The sequence below is a fragment of the Phascolarctos cinereus genome, unplaced genomic scaffold (assembly GCF_003287225.1).
Source record: "Phascolarctos cinereus isolate Bilbo 61053 unplaced genomic scaffold, phaCin_HiC Scaffold_726;HRSCAF=1367, whole genome shotgun sequence".
Lineage (NCBI taxonomy): Eukaryota > Metazoa > Chordata > Mammalia > Diprotodontia > Phascolarctidae > Phascolarctos > Phascolarctos cinereus.
Window position 1 is genome coordinate 300,169,165 of NW_027556098.1, and position 14,807 is coordinate 300,183,971.

General features: G+C 39.7%; 1 protein-coding gene across 1 annotated transcript in view; it reads right to left on the minus strand.

The window, feature by feature from the left end:
* Positions 1 to 14,807, minus strand: part of EXPH5 (exophilin 5) — a 99,704-nt gene that overhangs the window by 39,953 nt on the left and 44,944 nt on the right. Inside the window, 2 exon segments of the mRNA XM_020996176.2 lie at positions 2,857 to 3,007; positions 6,542 to 6,696. Of these exon segments, the coding sequence (XP_020851835.1) occupies positions 2,857 to 3,007; positions 6,542 to 6,696 (306 nt within the window).

Here is a 14,807-nt window from a genome sequence, read left to right on the forward strand (position 1 = left end):
TAGTCTAGTTCAGGGTGGGCAGAATAGTTTTTTTGGTTTTGGGGAATTTGTGCTTTTTTTCTTGTAAGATATTTTACAAAAAATGCTGTACTTTGTTCTTTAATTTCTCAGGAGCCTGGCAAGTAATAATGTGGCATATTTTCCTCTGCTTCGGCAAGTATAAACCTGACTGCTGCCTTGTTCAGGGTGACTGTTTTCCTGAGTGCTTTGTCAATTCTTCCCAATGTGCTGGGAGGCAGGGAAGACCTCCTCTACTGGATTTTATAGTTCGGAGGTTGAGATTAATAATCAGAATGACTAATAAAAGAGAGGTTTAGTTCAAGTTTTGAGTGACCCACAGGGCCAGTGATGCACGGTTCACATTACCCAATGCGGCATAAAAAAATGGAGAGAGGAAGCACTTTCAAGATTTATATCCATTTAAGCCATAGTCATATATTTAAAAAACATAAGGCAAATATGTGGGACTGGTCATGAATTGCTCATCTGTGTCTTAGCACGTGAGTTTTAAGGGACTGGAAGCATGGCTTCCTTAAGTATGAGTCCAGTGCATTATTAAAATCAACAAATATCTATTAATGATGAGTCAATTCAACAAACATTCATCAAGTACCTACTGTGTGCAAACTACTAGGCTAAGAGCTAGATCAAGCAAACATTCCTACTCATCTTTTGAAAATGAAATGCATTAGAAGACAATTTTTTTTAATGATCAAAATTTAAAGTTTAAAAAAAATATTTAAATGATTCCATTTGACCAGGTTTTTTCTAGCTAACAATTAGTAATATATATATATATATATATTTTTTCTTTTTATGCATGCATAGCCACCTACACTGATGAAATCATGACTCTGGTTGAAAAATGCAGACTATTTTTCATTGAGTGAAGTTATGCAGAGCTAAATGTCCATACAGCTTACTGTGAAAGGTAGCTGTCAGGCTAGAAAGTTACAAGTCTTTTATACACCCTGTCCATAACACATGTATTGCAGATGATAAGAGATAAAGAGATTTTTAAACTTTTCTGGTTGACATTTTCTGAAACAATCTGAAAACACATGTACAGATCAATGTGATAAGCTACAAGTTTCCCTCAAACTTGACCCCAGTTTTCCTCATCTTGGATTATTCTATTTTCTATAACAGTAACCAATAAAAAATCATCTAAAATCCAGTCACATGCAAAAAGCCTAACCTGTATCACATATAAAAACATCCTTTTTCTCTCTAAAAGAAACATTTCTCTGAAGCACTTCTGATCCAGTCTCGAGTGCCTGAACATGAAAATAATTACAAACCCTTCCAACATTTTGGTTAGAAAAAATTACTCTTACCTACCAAAATAGATTCCAGCACAGGTTTTCAGTCAGTTAGCCTGGTAAGGATATTCCAAAACAAAACAAAAAACACCCTACTTTTTTTTCCCTACCAAATCTGAAAAATCTCTTCAGAGAACAAAACAGCCCTCAGGTGGCAGCTGGTAGCTGCAAGGCTTCCAGCCACAGAACTGAGGAAAAAGAAAGTTTCGCAGTCAATGCTCTTGAGCCTCATTACCCGACTTGGGTCGTGGCTGCCACTGCCTCTTGTCTCTCTAGGCAGCTAGGATTCCCTCTCCAGCACCTTTACTGACTGCAGGCAGAACTTGTTTCTAATGGTTTGTCTTCATACGGAACAAAATCACATGCCAAGCCAACACCTTAAAAGGGTGGGAAGCTTATTTTTTTTAAACCAGGAAGAGACGTGACTAAAATATTTAGCAGTCAGCTCAATTGAAAGTAACCATAGACTTGCTTCTTGCATAAAAGACTAAATTTGACAGCACAGTGAGTAAAGGTGGACTGATCCAGTCTAGAAATGTCTGCTCCTGACACTGGCTCCCCATCCTCCCAACCTTTGAACTCTGCTCTGGGGAAGCTTTAGGATGGAGCCTTTCGCTGTTTCTGCACAGATTTAACAACCACCCAGCAGCCCTAGAAAGGCCTAGCAAGGTTGAATCCCATGACTGAGCCAAGCAGTCTGTGGGATTCAAACTTGCTCTCCAGAATCCATCTCACATTTCTTATTTACTTCCATTCAGTCTTTCAAAGGTTTCATCTGTGTAACCCCCAAGTACTTCCTCATTCCATACTAAGAATACCAAGTAGCTCTGTATTGCTAGGGAACCAATTTAATCCTTTGAAATGAGAAGAGACTATATAATAAAGACTTTCCCAATGGTTAGTTTCGGATTTCTCAAATACAATCAGGGTCCCAAGAGCTAGGACCCAAAGCACCAAGGTAGGAACTTCATTTCAGATAAGCCATGCTTCACAGAGCCTCATTTGGGCTACAAGACCAGGTCAGTTGACTCTGATGCCCCAGGTACAGGTCTGGAACATAATCCATCTTCACATATTGTCTCCTCTTAGATTCCCTGGCTTCCTATAATCAATCAATCAATCAATAAGTCACTTAAAAAATGAAGTGCCTCTATAAGGCTCCAGTCAGGCCCCACCTGACTTTTTCTGAAAGCTTTTTTTCAGAAGCTTTTTCTGATACCCTTGATGTTAGCACTTTCTTCTTTTCAAATTATCTTGAAATCACTTATCTCTGCATATGTTGTATCACCCCATCCCCATCCTCCTATACAACATAAGCTTTTTGAGGGCAGGGAATGTTTAATTTTTTTGTCTTTGAATCTTCAGTGTCCAGCATAGTACATTGCTTGTAATAGACCCCTAACAAATTTTTGTTAGATTGTACAGTCTTACTGACTCCTAATCTTATCATAGCTAATATATGAATGAGAAATATGATACCTCCTTCTTAGATAATATGCCAATGGAACATACATGTGATCTGTGGTTAGCTTACCCTTGTTGTGATGGTGGCTGAGGCTTTATAGTCTCCTTTCCTGATTTTCCAAAAGAGAATAGTGAAGTTAGAGATGACCGGAAGCCCAGTCGTCGAGGAGTAGATGAGAGATTATTTCGACTTGGAAGATTTGGGGATCTTGACATGGAATCTAGAAGCAAGCAACAATGCAAGTGGTGAATGATTCTTTAAAATATGGTCATGTATACATGCTGAACTTCAACGGTCCATAGTTTTATAGGTATGAACACTCACCCTCCACCAATGCAGATTTCAACCCCTCAAAACTTCAATCAATCCATTAACAATTATTAACTGTTTACTATGGGCCAGGCACTGTGTTAAGGGATAGGAATATAAAGAAATGTAAAACATAGTCCCTGACCTCAAGGAGCTTGCAGTCTAATGGGGAAGATAGCATGTAAGTGAATAGGTTACATACAAGACACAAAGTACGTGAACTGTAACCTTAGAAGGGAAGGCTCTCATAGCTGGGAACCAGCAAGGCCTCCTGCAGAAAGTGATATTTGAACTGAATCTTGTAGGAAGTGAAGGAAACTAAGAAGTGGGCAAGAGCTTCTGTGGCCACAAAATCCATTACCCTGAGGACATCTTAGTGCTAAACCTCTGTAAATTTAACTAGACTGGTCATGCGTGGATAGATGTAAAGTCCGCCTGTCTCTATATTCTGTGGACTATAGAGGGCCTATACTCTAGGTCTTTCTGGTTTGGTCGGACTTGCCAGAACTTATGCTCTATTTGTATAATCTCTAAGTGCCCAGTGCTATCCCTTACGGCCTTCACGTAGAATTTTACTGTGGGTAAATGCTAAACAACTCAAAGAAAAGAGATTCCTTCCCCCATTTTCTTTCCCATTCCTTCCCTCGCCTTAGCCTCATAGAGTCTAGTAATTGACTCAGAGCATATACTCAAGAGAGACCACAGGAACTGGGAGGCAACCAGGCGCTGACCTTTACAGAGCTGGGTAGGCAATGATTATGCAGGGAGGGAAGATCATGACAAAACAGAGATGAGCCTCTCAGTACATCCCTATTTATTCATGGTTAATTGGATGGATGGAAACATTTATACAAAAAGAGCCAAGGAATCATAGGCCTTATGATTACCTACTAGAAATGTTGGAGAAAGGATTTGTAGTAAAGGGATGGTTGGGCCTAGATCACCTCAGTGGTCACTTCCAAATACAAAATTCTATGAATTTCACTCTCTTCATAACAGGCAAGGGTCATTTCTCAATCTTGTCTACCCATACATAACAAAAAAAGGCAGGTAGAGGGTAGAACTGATCCATTTCTCATGTGGCTACTTTACTATTTGCTTTTAGAAAATTTTATTTTAGGGGCAACTAGATGGTGCTTTCTATCCCCAATGCCTAACACAAAGCTTAAATATTTGTTGCTTTATTTTTTGCCTCTGCTTTCTGCAAGTGGTAACATAGCTTACTTATCAAAGATTCCTTATACCAATGCCCAGTCCAAAAATAGAAAATGTCACTGTAGGAACTTTTGTAGTAGCAAAGAATTGGAGGGCAGCTAGGTGGTGCAGTGGATAGAGTACCAGCCTTGGATTCAGGAGGACCTGAGTTCAAATCTGGCCTCAGACACTTGACACATACTAGCTATGTGACCCTGGGCAAGTCACTTAACCCCATTGCCTAGCCAAAAAAAAAAATTATTTTAGTGGCTCAGTGGAATAGCAAAGGATATTATACAAAATGCAGATTTTTAAAAATATGATTTAAAACATAATCAACTTTTCATATAAAATAGGAAAGGCAAACAGCCTCTAAATTTTCTGCTTTACTATATATTCCATTTTCTCTCCTCTTACTTCTCAACTCTTAGCAATATGGCTTCTGATCTCACCACTGAACTGAAACTGTTTTCTCCAAAGCTGTCCACAATCTCTTAACTGGTTCATCTCTCCGTATCCCTCATCTTTGTTAACCTCTCTTCTGCATTTGACACTGTTGGCTATTCTCTCTTCTTAGACAGTCTCACTTCTCTGGGTTTTTGTGACTCTACTATCTTCTAATTCTCCTTCTACTTGTCTAACTACTTGTCATGGCTTTTACTTCTGGGTGTACCCCTCGGCTCTGTCTTGGGCCCTGGCCTCCTCTCTTCTTATCTAATCTCTTTTGGTGATCTCATCAGTTTTCATAGAGGCAGCTAGGTAGTGCAGTGGATAGAGTGCTAGGCTTGGGGTCAGGAAGACCTGAGTTTAAATCCTGTCTCAGAGACTTACTAGCTGTGTGATCCTGGGCAAGTCTCTTAACCTCTGTTTCCTTAACTGTATAATGGAGATAATAATAGCACTAACATCCTAGGATTATTAATGAGGGTCAAATGAAATAGTCTGTCTTTAAAAATTTTTTTGTATTTTATTTTTTTCCAATTACATGTGAAAATAATTTTTAACCTTTGTTTTTTTAAGATTTTGAGTTCCAAATTCTCTCTCACACTCTCTTCTCTCCCCCCTCATTGGGAAGGTAAGTAGTTTCATAAAGGTCATACATGTGTAGTTATGCAAAACATGTGAAATAATATTTGTAAAGCACTTAGCATAGTGCCTAGCACACAGTGGGTGCTTAATAGATGCTTCTTTCCTTCCTTCATGAGTTTAATGATCATTTCCATGAAGGTGATGCTTTGATCTATATATTCAATCCTAGTTTCTTTCCTGAGCTTCAGTCATGTGTCACCAACTACCTACTAGACCTTAAAAACTAGATATTCTATAAAAATCTCTCAATGTGTCCAAAATAGAAATAAATGACACCTGTGGGGTAGGTTAATGTATGGAAATATTTATATGAAATCACTTTAACTGGGAAAAGATCACTATGGTATGGGCTTAACCTTAAAACAATAGTATATATACTATACACATTGAGATATTGACCCACATAGGAGCTGCAGATGTTGCAAAAATGAAAAATACTGAATTTTTATAATATTACTAAAATAAAATTATTGCTAAGATATTGATATTAATGATTGACTGGAATCTCAAATTAGTATTGGACCCCAATCGAAGCACAAGGTTACTGAAGTACCATTAGGACTTGGTGGTGAATAGGGTTCACCTGAAGATGGTGAACTCCAATGGCAAACCTGACTTCAAATTTACTGATCTCTTTTCAGAATTTGTGTTCTATAAAGCTTTTGTAAAAAAGGAACTGAAACTTTTTCTTATCTTTTGGTAAACCTGGAGTTATATAGAGGCATTATTAACCGGATTGAAGCAGCATGGCGTAGTAGATAGAGGTCCAGCTTTGTAGTTAGGAAGATCTAGGTTCAAGTGCTGTTACACATGTCAGCTATGTGTTTATGGGCAAATTGCTTAACCTCTCTGAGGATCAGTTTCTTCATTTATAAAATGTAAAGATTAGACTGTCTGGCTTCTAAGGTCCCTTCCAACTCTAAATCTCTGATCCTATATTTCTTATGTGGTCCTGTATGGTCCTAGTTACCAATCTGCTTCAGTGGAGAAAATTTCCATATTAGTGGAGAGAGTTTCCACTTTGGGAATTCCCTGTAACCAATGAAATCATAGGTCTGGATCACCCTCCTCAGATTCTCTTTTCCTCCTTCCAAAAAACAATAAAACAAAACAAAAGCCGCAGAGCTATGAAATGAGGTAACACATATACCCATCATCTCACCATTTTTTGTCTTCCTTAGCCTGTACACGAGTGGTTGTTTCAACATCTGGTTGACATCGGTATCATTTCGAAACTTTTTTCTCTGGATTTCTTCAAACCACTCACCAGTCACTCCATGGAGCCATCGAATATCTCTCTTTGTCTTCTGGAGTTTGCTGAAATGAAATAGAAGTATACATTTATTTGTTTAAGCAGTTTACACTCTGGTACCATCTGCCTCTAGAAAGTCATGTCCTGTGCAGTAAGTACATGCCTCTGTGCTGGGGGTAAAGTTTATTGAATATATCCATGATGTCAGTATTGTCTGTTACAACATCAGCCCCATACAGATTATACTGTTTACCACTCACTGTGCAGAGATTTCCACAGTGCTTTAGCTATTATCCTAATACATACAACTGAAAGCCTGTTGGCTTTTCCAACAATCAAAATGAATATCAAGGAAATGAGGACAGTCTTGATTAAGCAATGGGCTAACACCTGATCTAGTAGTGACATTAAAGGGCAGACTCCCAGAAACTGGAAAATTCTAGTTCCAACTTGTCCCAGAAAAAGCAAACATAATGGTAGTCATGAAAATAGGAGAGGTTATGCAAATACTCTGGGTGAGCTTTATGCCCAGGTGAAGTTAATAAGATTTAGAACAGAATGGACCTTAGACCTGATCTAGTCCAACCTCATCCCCTTACAAATGAAGAGACTGAGGCCATAAGAGGTTAAGTGATTTACCCAAGATGACACAGATTATTACTATTTCTATTATTGTTTTTGTTCAGTCGTTTTCAGTTGTGTCTGACTCGTCATGACCCCATTTGGGGTTTTCTTGGCAAAGATACTTGAGTGGTTTGTCATTTCCGTCTCCAGCTTATTTTGCAGATGAGAAAACTGAGGCCAACAGGGTTAAGTGACTTGCTCAGGGTCACAGAGCCAGTAAGTGTCTGAGGTCAGATCTGAACTCAAGAAAATGAGTCTTCCTGACTCCAGGCCTGGCACTCTATCCATTGTGCCACTTAGCTACTCATTACTATTACGATTATTATTAGCATAGCCAGGATTTGAACCCAAGCCTAAGCATATACCAGGCATATCAAACCACCACCACCATTGTGACCACTGTCTTTTCTCAGACTCTAATGAAAACAGCCCAGGATCCTGACCCCCAAAACCTCATGAATTGCCATACTTCCAGCCTAGGGCCCTCAGCTGTCACCCTGGGAAGAAGCCTCTGTGGATATATAGCCTGGCAACTGCTCCTGCATGTGCTATCAGCTGCATCTACTGAAGGCCCAGAAAAGAAAGTTCTTGCCATCCAAGTCCTTGTCATTGCCAAATAGTTCAACATAAGAAAATGATATAATTTTATCAGCAGAAATCACATTAACAAAGACGAATTCCCATCTGCTTTACCTCTGCAACCCTACGGGCCATAGGGCCTTTCCATAGTCTGTTTGGACTTGCAGCTAAAACCTTCCACGTGCATTATCTTTCCTGTCATGTGGGAAGCTCCCTGAGAGCAGGGACTGCCTTACTTTTCCTTCCGTATCCTCAGTGCAAAGGGCTTTGCACGCAGCAAGTGCTAAATAAATGCTTTGTTCCTTCCTTCAAATCTTCTGATTTCAAATCCTGTGTTTTTCCACAGTGACATTGTATCAGCTGTGTGATTTGAGGCAGCATGGTACCGAGGAAGGAGGCCAGCAAGAGGATGAGATTTCTGATGATGAGCCTTGGTTCTCACTGCTCATCAGAATCTTCTGCCCTGGGACCCCCTGATTGGGAGGGTGGTGTAAAGGGCTCCCTTCCAATACCTCCGTGTAAGAATGGTGCCCAGGCCAATCACTTCTTTTCACTTCTCACCCAGTGCTCTCCTTTGGATGTCTCTGTCAAGCCCTCACACTGGCTGCTTTGCTTTCCTCTTTTCAGTTTCCCTTTGTGTGTTGTCTTCCCCCACTAGATTGTAAGCTTCTTGAGGACAGAGACTTTTTTTTTTCATATTTGTATCCCCACCACTAGCACAGTGCCTGGAACATAATAAATGCTTAATAAATGTTTATTGATTGACTAGTATTATTCACTGAGAGGTTAGTGACTTTTCCAGGGTCACATAGCAAGTTTTTGTCTGAGGTTGAATATCTAAATATCAGCTATTTTTATGATTATCCAAGCTCTAAATCTCCAGTCCTGGTCCTAGATTGCTTAGAGGTCCCTTGGTCAAAACTCTCACTCAGGTGCTACAGTGTCTAAAATTCCATCCCTGAAGATTCACTACTTAGCCTTAAATATTGTCTTTTCCAATGACCAAGTCCTCTTTGAAAATAACTTATTGTCTGACATTTTGAGAAGGGTTCAAACATATATTAAATACCTGACTTAGTATGACATAGGTAGTTTAACAGAGTGATCACCTTCCTGGCAAAAGGGATCTGAGGTAGGCTGAGTATATGATATAGAGGGTAGGTCTTTGTGTGATCACAGAACAAGGGGGCAGAAAGGAGTGTTGGGGGAGCACAAAAAACCAACTGTGTCTACTGTGAATCCAGTCCTGCAAGTGTCATTATAAAACAAACACACTGGATTTATGTTATGTCGTTGTCTAGGGAAGCCTGTCTGATGATTAAGCAGCCATTTAGCCTTATTTTTAAGTGTTTTATGCTCCTACAAGGTGGGGTGAGGATGGGAATGATATCAGAGATGAGTGGTATGGGCTTGGGGTGGGTATGTAAGGTTTTCGCTTCCAGTCATGATACTGAACCAATTAAGCCACACAGCATAAAGTCATTGGGCAAAGAACCAGAGGTCATCTCGTCTAAACTTGCCAATCCTGTACGGCAGTCTGAAAAAAAAAAGTTGCAAATAGTCTATTTTGCCTACAAAATAAGCTTGACCCTGCCCACACTTACCAGTGCCTCTACCCAGCTGACACCTAGCTATCCCACTCCTTGACTACTTCTCATAACAATCAATCAAAAGCATTTATTGAGTGCTTACTATGTACAAAACACTGCAACGAGTAACAGAAGGCACAAAGAAAAACCAAAAATCTTCCCTGCTCTCAAGGAATTTTCATTCTAATGGAGAGACAAAATGTATATATATATATCTGTGTATATACATACGCATCCACATTTATACACCCATGTGTACATACATGTATATATGTGTGTGTGCACATATGTGTGTATGCTGAGAGAGAAACAAAGTCAGAGACAGAGAGAGTAGATCCAAGCTAATTTTAGAGAAAGGCTTCCATGTGGAAGGTGGGAAGGAAGCCATGGGATCCTAAGAAGCAGAGGTGAGAAGGGAGAGCATTCTAGCTATGGGGGATGGACAGCAAAAAGCATGGAAGTGGAAGATGGGTGAAGTGTCTTTTATGATGAATAGCTAGTAGGCTAATATGTCTGGACCATAGAGTGTATGGAGGAGAGGAATAGTTAATAAGTCATGTATAATTGGAAGGGGCCAGGCTGTGAATGCCAGAACTTTAAATATCAAACTGAGGAATTTGTATTTGATAGTAGAGGCAAAAATAGGTTTCAAACTAAAGGACTAGAAACATCTGCTTTTAGCCAATAGAGGTAATTCCTTGATTCTTTTTTTTTTTTTGAGGCAATTGGGTTAAGTGACTTGCCCAGGGTCACACAGCTAGTAAGTGTCAAGTGTCTGGTCTGAGACTGGATTTGAAATCAGGTCCTCCTGGCTCCAGGGCCCGTTCTCTTATCCATTGGGCCACCTAGCTGCCCCCATAAAGCTAATTCCTAAGTTACAAATGTAACAATATGTAACTAATAATAGGTGAAATTTTCATAGTACTTTTAAATATGCAAAATGTTTTACATATTTTGTCTTTTTTGAGCCTCACAACAATCTTGTGATACTATGTATTATCCCCATTTTACTGATGAAATAGTTTCAGAAGGGTTAAGGGATTTGCCTAGGGTCACATCATATAAGCCCCTTTTCCTCTTTAAAAAAACCAAACAAAGCATTACCTTTCTTCCACTCCCAGACACATCCCATTTAACACCTTCTTTATTTCTTCCAATTCTTGTTCAATTCTCTTTGGCAAAATCTCTCCCTCTCTCTTCCTCTCTCTCTCCCATGTGTGTTTTATTCTATCTGTGTTCCAAAAAAATAATAATAATAACCTTAATCATGGCTAAGTGGAAGAATGAATTTATTTCTTAAAGTAAGAAAAACACTTTTTAGAGATACACCATTCTCAAGAGGAGAATTCTTAAGTAAAATGAGATGGTAATCAGCCTCTAAAGCCCTGGAAAGTGCCTAGAACTTCCTTTCAGAATCTACACAAAAGCCTCCTCCTTCCATCCTCATCCACCAACTTTTCTCTGTGGACCAGTATTTAAGATAGTTTTTATATAAATCCTCTTATTCCATTATCTTGTTTTAATGTTTTGCTTAATTTCTAGAATGAATTAGTATTGTTTTGTACTATTTGTCACTGCATACATCCAGTATTTCTATGACATTGTGGGTCAAATGAATGCAGAAATACTGTGCCAAGCATGATGCAAATGTAAAAGCAAGATGAGTACCTGTGCTCAGGCGCTTACATTCCAACAGGGGGAGACAATACTTATTGGGTTCATTGGGAAATCTCCATTTACAGCTGTAGAAATGTATTCTAAATTTAAACACCTAATTTATAAGCCAGTATTTGGAACACAGCCTCTTTGTGAGTTGGGACCCAGTTTGGTATTTAATAAATATTTCTGTGGTGGCTGTTGTAGACTAGCCTTTTATGCTATGCTTTAGCATCAGTACTGGATGAAGAAGGCATTTACAACTTCTCCTACAAAAGCTAACTCAACAACCTGCTTCTATCATCCTAAAGAATGATCATAAAGGATGATAGAATGGGGGTTTTGAGTTAATATTTCAAAATAGTTCTCCAGATTCGTTAAAGAAAAAAATTTAATAATGTGTGTGTAGGAGGGTCTGAGCTTGTGATTCCATAGGTGTAGGGAACTCCCAGTATGAAATCTTCTTCCACTTATGCAGGACGGCAACTCATTACCTGAGGCAATGAGAAATTACATGATTTGTGCAGTTTAAGATGGTTATGAAGTATCAGGGGCAACATTTGAACTCTGACTCCAAGTCAGGCTCTTGCCACTACATCATAATGTTGATATTGGGTACTCTGGTTCAAGCCAGTTTCTAGGTCAAGTGATTACATCTAGGTCTCCATGACATATATTAAAAAGTTACTATTTAACTTTGAGATGAGGCCACTGAGAGAATTCACAGAAAAGGAATATAATAAGCCAAGAGGATAGCGGAAGAGAAGCAAATTCAAATCAATTCAGCAATTCATTTAATTTCAGCCCCTAGCACACTTGAAATAAAGCAAAAACTATGAACTCATTGTTGAAAGGAATTCTCAATGTTGAAACTCCCATCATCAATAAAGATCAACACTTGCTCTGCAACTTATAGTCTTAGGGAGTTGTGTGGGAATGCTGAAAAGTTGAGTCCCCTAGCCATCTCAAATTCAACATATCCAAGACAACACTCATCTTTCTTCCAAAGCGCAGTTCTCTTCTGGACTTTCCTGTTCCTGTCTCTCACCATCCCTCTAGTTACCCAGGTTCTCATCCTCAGTGCTATCTTTGTTCATTCTTCCTTCCTTCCTTCCTTCCTTCCTTCCTTCCTTCCTTCCTTCCTTCCTTCCTTCCTTCCTTCCTTCCTTCCTTCCTTCCTTCCTTCCTTCCTTTCAGCAATTGGGGTTAAGTGACTTGCCCAGAGTCACACACAGCTAGTGAGTGTTATGTATGAGGTTGGATTTGAACTCAGGTCCTCCTGACTCTGGGGCCAGTACTCTATCCACTGCGCCACCTAGCTGCCTTTGATTTCTCACTCTTAACTACTCCACATATATTATTATTTGCCAACTCTGTCTCCACAATATCTCTGATATATGTGTTCCTTCCTCTACTTGTGCAACTGCCATCCTAGGTCAATACCTCATCACATCTCATTGCAATAATAGCCTCTCATTTGTTCTCTGTACCTTAAGCCTCTCTCCTTATACCATCCCATCCTCCATAAAGCCACCAAAGAGCCTTCCCTAAAACATAAGTCCAATTCTGTCATCTCCCTCCACCCATATCAATAAAGTCCAATGGTTCGCTACTGCCTCTAGGATCAAATATAAACTCCTGTGTTTGGCTTTTAAAGTTCTTTACAACTTGGCGCCTTCCTACTTTTCCATTCTTTTTACAAATCACTCCCCTCCACATACCCTTCAATCCAATCATCCATCTCCATGCCTTAGCATTGGCTGTACCCCATGCCTGGAAAACACTTCTTCCTCCCTTCTTCCTCTTGAATCCCTGGTTTCCATGAAGACTCAGCTCAAGCGTCACCTTCAAATGAAATCTTTCCTGACCTTTCTCCAAGCCACCAGTGTGCTTCCTCCCCAAACTACCCTGTATTTAGTGTGTGTGTGTCTATACTTACATATGAGCATATCTTCCCTGTGTGTGTACTTACATATGGGTATTATTTTTCCTGTTAGAATGTAACCTACTTGAGTGTAGGTACATCTGCTTTTTATCCACAGCACTTGGCATAACACCTACCACATAGTTCTAGGGAACAGACCTATGATTTGATTGGTATAGAGAACTCTCAGGATAAGAAACTCCCTTTGCCAAAGCAGTCTGGGAAACTTCTAGCCTTAGACAGTTACTTACCTTAGAGTTTAGTAGCTTACCACACAAGCCAGATGTACCAATGGTGATATTTGAACTCAGAACCTCCTAGCTTCCAGGATATCTATCTTTTTATTTTGCCATGCTACCTTAATAAATGCTAGTGGATTAATTGATTGAAGTGACTTGTACAGGGTTACATAGCCTATAAGTGTTAGGAATGAGATGTGAATCTAAGTCCCATTCCCTCTGACCTGGCACATAGTACATACTTAATATAAATGCTTGATTCAGTGAGCATTTATGACACACTTACTATAAGCTAGGCAACATTACATAGTAGATAGAGACCTATACTGGGGTAGACTGCATCTTCCATGCAAAAGGGGATTTTTGTTCAAGAAATTCTGTGTATAGGATCCAGTGAAGTCAGTGGTTTTGAAGAGATGAATTTCTCTCTGTAATTGAGGGATATAATTGTAGCCCAGAAAGAAAGGATTTTGCTTTCCCTACGGGTAGCAAAGGGAAATAGTTTTGGGCTTTGACACTCCAAGATTCCCTTATACTTTAAAAAAATATACTTTCAACTTCCAACGTTTACTGGGCTTGTTGGCTTAAAAGAATGCATTGACTATACGAATCAGTCATTTTTTTTCCTAGTCTAAAACTACCTTAAAACATCACAGTAGCTAAATCATTAACTCCAGGTAGAATGAGAACTGTGAACATAAAATAGAGATGCAGTGATGTGTGCTGTGTCTCACTTAGATTGTAAAATGTGATGAATGTTGACTTAGCTCACACAGTAAGATAAAAGCTAGGTGGCACAATGGATAGAGTGCCAGACCTGGAGTCAGGAACACTCATTTGCCTGAGTTTTCAAATCTGGCCTCAGGCACTTACTAACAGTGGGACCCTGGGCAAGTCACTTTACCTTGTTTACCTCAGTTTCCTCATCTGTAAAATGAGTTGGAGGAGGAAATGACAATCCACTCCAGTATCTTTGCCAAGAAAATCCTAAATGGGGTACAAAGAGTTGGATACCACTGAAAACGACTCAACAACAACAATAGCAGGTAAAGGGAATAGAAATTAAGAGGAATCTATAGATTCTAATAAAAGTAGCTTTTTAGGAAGGATCAGGGTGCCAGTGTGGTTGGCCGTAGATGTAACAGGCAGGTTGAGATCTGGTGGGTCTCAGATTAAGGAGTTTTGAGGTACAGTAGGCAATACTAATAGGGTGTCCACACCAGCTTCTGATATGGTACATTACTCTGGTGATCCCCTGGGCATGGGGCCACTTGTTTCCCTAAGGAGGGATGACTGGCCCATGTTGAAAAATGGAGCAGGTCAAGACTTCTATGGCAATTAGAGTGGGACTGGGTCTCTGACTAGTCCCTGCACTTCCAACTTGAGAGAGAGAGAAAGAGAAACAGAGATCGAGTGACAGAAAGAGAGGTGGGGGAGAGGAAGGTAAGGCAGGGGAAGGAAAGGGAGGAGAGGAGAGGAGAGGAGAGAGATTTGGAAGGAGGAAGAAAGGGAGAAAGGAAGGAAGGAAGGAAAGGGAAGGAAAGAAAGGAAAAAAAGAACAGAAG